This window comes from Embiotoca jacksoni, unplaced genomic scaffold (assembly GCF_022577435.1).
Source record: "Embiotoca jacksoni isolate LCO1_2020_lvr unplaced genomic scaffold, fEmbJac1.0.p SCAF_12, whole genome shotgun sequence".
NCBI lineage: Eukaryota > Metazoa > Chordata > Actinopteri > Embiotocidae > Embiotoca > Embiotoca jacksoni.
Genome location: NW_027185252.1, coordinates 4,469,388 through 4,475,047, shown reverse-complemented (window position 1 = coordinate 4,475,047; position 5,660 = coordinate 4,469,388). Strand labels below are relative to the sequence as shown.

The window sequence follows — 5,660 nt, the reverse complement described above, 5'->3', positions numbered from 1 at the left end:
AATAAAATGTCCGCTGTCCTGTACATCATTGTCCAAGTTACACAAGCATATTCAGTCCCCTCTTCCTAGTTCCACAAGCACTTCCACTGTCCTCTGCCTGCTTAAGCCCATGCCATTTTCCTAAAGTGACAGAAAAACACGATTACACAACCTGCCATATCATATGATACTACCATTTTGGGAAAATTTACACACACAGAATACATTCAAAAAATATTTTATTATGCACATATGTGATCATTTATGTACAGAAATTATTTGGTCATACATTTTTGTAATTCAGTCATTCCCAACAGCCATAACAGACACAAAAATTCAATGCATCACATTATGTGCTTCAGATACAGCTGCCTGTGATTATACACTCACAGTAAGGTGGTTTCGTGTGCACATGAAGCTTCGAGAAATGAACGCTTCCTCGAAACAATTGGCGGAAGTGGTTCGATGCCTCATGAGGCTATTACTCATCATAACCTTAAATAATTAACATTACATTTTTTAGGAAAACTAAACATCCTGAAACATCCTGGATGTTCAACGTTGACGACACACTTAGTGGGACCACGTCGGCTGCGAGCTGACGTCACTAAGCCTAAACCCATCTCCCATTGGTTGATGGTTTAAAGGGAACCCCACCCGCTCGGTTGCGATTGGTTTGCGCCTTTTATGCACGGATTTCAAATGAGAGCGAAGAACTGGCGGATTTTCAGTTGAGAGTATTTAATTCAGGCATAGCGGCTAAACGGACGGACGGACGGACGCGAGAGTCTTTTTTTGTTGTTGTTTTGGATAACGATATCACAAACGTAAGGTAAAAGCTTTCACTTAACACTCCTAACCACAATTTGTTTTTTTTAAATCTTATTGCCCTGTATTATTTCCGTTGATCAACAACGTTAGCTCGCGAGGGGTACCAGCTGGATTAATCTGTCAACTAACACTATGAGGTGTGACTTGTAAATTTAAACCAGTATTTTAAGGTTGAGCTCTGCGTGTAGATTCACAATAGCTGTCAAACATCTTAAGTTACAAGCCACTTCCCTCCCACTCCCAACTGTACGCGCGTAAATGCAGATTCGTGATATAAAGTCGGCTTTATTTAACACCCAACACGCACCTGTTAAAGTACAGCAGACCTTATCCCGGAGGAGTTTTATCCTACAACACTAACTTAACGTTTGTACGTGAGGAATACGAAACCGCTATCTTCACGTCATCTCTTACCTTTCCGCCAAATGAGTCGCGCCAAAATTAGGCAGTTTTGTTTCGCAAAATGTTTGACGGAGGAGTTTCCAAGTACGTTCAAGGTTTGTGTTAACGGTCGAAAAGCGACGTAGTCGTGTGTTGTGTGTTTTATTTCACGTCAGGCAACTTACACGTTTACTATGAAGTTTGATGTAGCTGCGTTAGCCTGCGGGAGAGCAGCCATGCTGCTCGGCAGCCATCGTTCAGTGTATATTCAAACCTAATATAACTCCTCGTCTGTCTCCTTTACGCAGAAATCTACACACTGCGCAGTGCTTATGTTTCGCTGCAAGAGATATATCATGAAATGCCCTCGTATTGAGACCGCCAGGGCCAGCAATATGGAGAAAAGCTCTGCTGCCGCAGAGGCCAAGATGCTTCACGTCAAAACTTCCCCAGTGAAAAACCCCACTCCCATCAAACCTCAGTGTCCCCCTGCAGAAGTCACCACAGCGTTGTTCTCTGTCAAGAACGACACCAGTGCAGTCCACAACAAGGAAAACAACAGCAGCAAGGAGGAGGACGGGACTCTGCACGAAGGCTTTGAGGACAGTGGCTATCTGTCTCTGCAGAACAGTCAGATTGAGTATCAGCATGGAGAAGAAGAGGAAGACCACATCCAGGGGAAATCCACAGCAATTCCGCCTTCTGCTGCCTCTACACGTCAAGAAAAGACCGCATCGCCTGATAATTCTCCCTCCAAATGTCAAAGGAGGACCAACCTTCGTTGTCCGGTGTCTCTGCTGGCAGTTTCCACCCCTGTGGATCGTCCCAGGAGGACAACAGCGGAATACTCGCAATCATCTACCCCCTCCGACCAAGACGGCGACCCCAACCTGCCCATACTGAAGTTCCAGCGGGCCGTGTGTAAAGAACTTGCTAAAAGCTATCGGAAGAATAAGAGGTAAGATTACTTTTTTTTTTTGTAGTGTGAAACGAAGACCCTTTCTTCAAATGATCTCTTAACTAAGAAATGTACTTATTGTAAGTCGCTCTGGATAAAAGCGTCAGCTAAATGAAATGTGATGCAATGTGATGTAATCTCTTCCTGTGGGATCAATTACCAAAACTAAGTTGTTACAGAAATGGGACTTTGTTGTTTGGAATGTATTTCTGTTCCATTCAGTGAATCTATATCACATTTGAAGACGGAGAACTTCCACTATCGCCCTCGCAGAGACTCCACAAATCCTACCAGATTTTGACACTGGCAAACGTGTACATGAAAGGAATTTGGGGTGCTTGTTTCACTGGGTCACACTTTGGGTCCAATTCAGACTTGCGTGACATAAAATGTTTAGTAAATTGGTGAAATACAATTGTTTTCCTGTTTTTAGGTATGATTGGAGCATCGTCTCGAAGGTAGCAGACAATCATCTTTTGGATCGGGTGATCGGAGGTCATATGGGCCTGGAGTACATCGACATCTTTACATCTCTCCTGTCCAGGAACATGAGACACATCCTGACCAACGTCCTGGCACTGCTGGGAGACATGGACCTCATCAGGTAAACGGCAAATCTCGGATGACGGGTTGATTTTAGTAGCAACAACTGTGAACAGAACTTATTTCTATCTGAGAACATGAGCATTAATATTAGGTTACATAAGGAGTACCTGCTATTGTTTATTCTTTACTATCATATCTGTTGTAATGGCAGGTGGTTTTTGTGTATGTTCTTTGGATTAAGACCTACTATGAATGGAAATAAAACGTTATAGGGAAATTCAACTTAAATGATTATCAGGATTTTGGCTATATCTTCAAAGTTGCTGGGTTTTTTTTTTTTCTTCCTGTCTTCATCGTATGTTCATGTTTCTCACTTCACAGCTGTAAGAAAGTGAGCAGGACGTGGAAGAAGATCATCTGTGAGGATACAGCCGCTCTGAAAAGGTGTCAGCGAGCTGAGCGAGCACTCAAGGTGAGGAGACTCACAAACACACACACACACACACACACACACACACACACACACACACACACACACACACACACACACACACACACACACACGTGTGTACTTAGAATATGACATTTTGGTCATCAAATGATTTAGATTGTAGTAAGGAGCAGAACCTACAATATAAATATACTTCTTTTTACATGTCTAATATGTGATACCTGAAAGCAGACATTTCAAGAGAATATACGAATCTATCACAGCTTTTAAGTTTCAAAATGCTAAATGTCTGTCTGGAACATATTCTTTGCTGCTTCTTTTGTTTCAAATTCTAATAAGTTTCCTTTTTATTCTTTTATTGTAGGAGTCAAGAAGCTCTCTGAGACAGAGGGGTTGTGGTCTGACAAGAGATGTGGCTACGTCCAGGATGGTGCTCTCCTGCATGCAGACCCTGGCCTCCACAAAAACGCCATCTTCATCCTCCTCTTCCTCGTCCACCCCAAGCTGCAGGAGCAACAGGAAAGCTTCTTCTCAGAAGGGCTCCACGCCCAACTCGCAACGCACGCGCTTCAAGGACTACGTGCAGGTAAAAAGAGCTGGAGTTTGTCGATTTCAACTGTGGAAAATGCATTTGTGTGCATTTTATTCTTTAGTTTTAACAAATGTGTGTGTTTTGTTCTTCCAGGCCGCCAGCAGTCTGAAGCAGCACGAGTCTTTGCGTTCATGCAAACGCTGCGGTTCTCCAGCGACCCATTCAGCCGAGAGTCAGAGGGCCCGATGCACTCGCCTCGATTGCCTCTTTGACTTCTGCACCCTCTGTCAGGAGTCTTTCCACAACTCCACGCCCTGCCGGACGGTGCAGCCCAGATCTCACTTCCCCACCTCCAAGGCGACCCCCGTCATACCGAGGAGCGCTCGCAGCAGGGGGAGCATCCGGCGCCTGTGACGGAGGATCAGTGGGGTTTTAGTTACTGATTGTTTTATCTGCAGTGTCAGCATTTCCAGAAGCTCCTTCCAAATCTCGGTCAGTTTTTACACAAGCTCAGCCTGGAAAAGACTTTAATATATGCACTTTTGCAAAAACAGTGTTACATGCTTAACTCCGAGTCAGCTGACTCGGATGTCATCTGGCTGAAACTTCTGTAAGCAACAAAACATCTGATGCCAAAAAAAATGACTGAATCTCTTTGAAATTGTACACTTTTATTATTTTTTTAAGAATGAAATGGATGTAAACATATTTTATTGTCACTTTTAAAATAGTTTGTATATGTTCTTTTTAAATAAATGTTTATCGAGAGGATTTCTTTAAATGTTCAAATGTACTGCATTTATATTTCCTGTAAATAGACTTCTCATAAAACTAACTCGTGTGTTTGCGTTTTTTTGATTTTTAATGCGACATTTATCACAGGGCTCAGTTTGACAGGAAATAGTTTCAGTTGACTCACTTGTCACATGAAAAGAAGTTCAATTTGACCATAAGCAGTGACACATCTTTAGTAATTTATCATTGTCTATTTGAATTACTGTAAATGTTCATATGCAGGCTACACATTTTGGTTATTCATTGAATAACTGCTTTAGACCTGACAGCCGGTCAAAGAGAAAAAGCTTCTTTTTTTTTTTTTTAGAAAATTGGCAACACACTGCTTTGCTTTATCTGTAACATTCGGGCAGGTGCATTGTGTTTGCACTCAAGGACTTATAGAATATATTGAACATAAGCTTAAAATAAACCCCAAAATTGGTCTAGTTTAGATTCTGTGTGATTTTAAACACGGACCTCCTTTGTGTTTCACATGCTCACCACCTCCCAGCTTCTAACATGACAACTATAACACCAGGTATCACATTTAAAACTGATATGGAAGTACAGATTTAAAGGTTTCTCCTTGAACTTCTGGAAAGTTCAGGCTAAAGCTGTGCTTCTTTTCCTTTGCAAGCATAGGAAATCTAAGATCATCAGAAATCATCTATGTGAATTCATTCCACCAGAGGGCAGCATTGTTTCCTCTCCAGCTCCTCATCTCCAGATTAATTTACTCATCTGGAGTCTGTCAGTGCTCAGGTTCACACATCTCTTGTTCACGTTTAATAAAAGAGCTAAAAGTAAGGTTTGTAAGTCACGGACTGTGACAACCAGTAATGAAAAATAGGTCAAATCACAGTGACAGCAGGGAAAATTTCACATTCAATATTGATAAATAAATAAACATGTTTCTATTTGTATTCTCTCTATTGAACAGATCTCAAATATTAATAGTGTCACAAAACAGCTCAGTGCTTGTGACAAAAAAAAGACCAGTCAGGTTGAAGTATTTTATTTGAAATAAACCAAAAGCGTGAGGTGTGGAGGTGAACTGCATCAGTGGTGAGTGAAATGTGTGGATGAGTGAGGAATGTGTATGTTTCTGTTGAATGCAGGAAAACAAGTCAACCAAACCAGGACAAGTGGAGCCGTGATGGAGGTCTGCGCATGTACCACCACTTCAACCAGAATGATCCTCCCTG

The 5,660-nt window shown here is 41.9% G+C and overlaps 1 protein-coding gene across 1 annotated transcript; it reads left to right on the top strand.

Annotated features, from left to right (window-relative positions):
• The first annotated feature begins 1,547 nt into the window (after positions 1-1,547).
• On the top strand, positions 1,548-4,417 carry fbxo5 (F-box protein 5). Its single transcript, XM_069144024.1, has 5 exons — positions 1,548-2,149; positions 2,583-2,753; positions 3,077-3,167; positions 3,511-3,732; positions 3,832-4,417. Exons 1-5 carry the CDS (start codon positions 1,548-1,550, stop codon positions 4,090-4,092), a joined length of 1,347 nt encoding a protein of 448 aa, XP_069000125.1. The 3' UTR covers positions 4,093-4,417.
• Positions 4,418-5,660: the final 1,243 nt, after the last annotated feature.

What these genes read in the sequence shown, in the direction of transcription:
- fbxo5 (XM_069144024.1), top strand. Translation starts at nt 1,548, where the DNA reads ATGAAATGCCCTCGTATTGAGACCGCCAGGGCCAGCAATATGGAGAAA. An exon ending in GGAGACATGGACCTCATCAG is followed by an intron (nt 2,754 to 3,076) that starts GTAAACGGCAAA and finishes CTCACTTCACAG; the next exon opens with CTGTAAGAAAGTGAGCAGGA. An exon ending in GAGCTGAGCGAGCACTCAAG is followed by an intron (nt 3,168 to 3,510) that starts GTGAGGAGACTC and finishes CTTTTATTGTAG; the next exon opens with GAGTCAAGAAGCTCTCTGAG.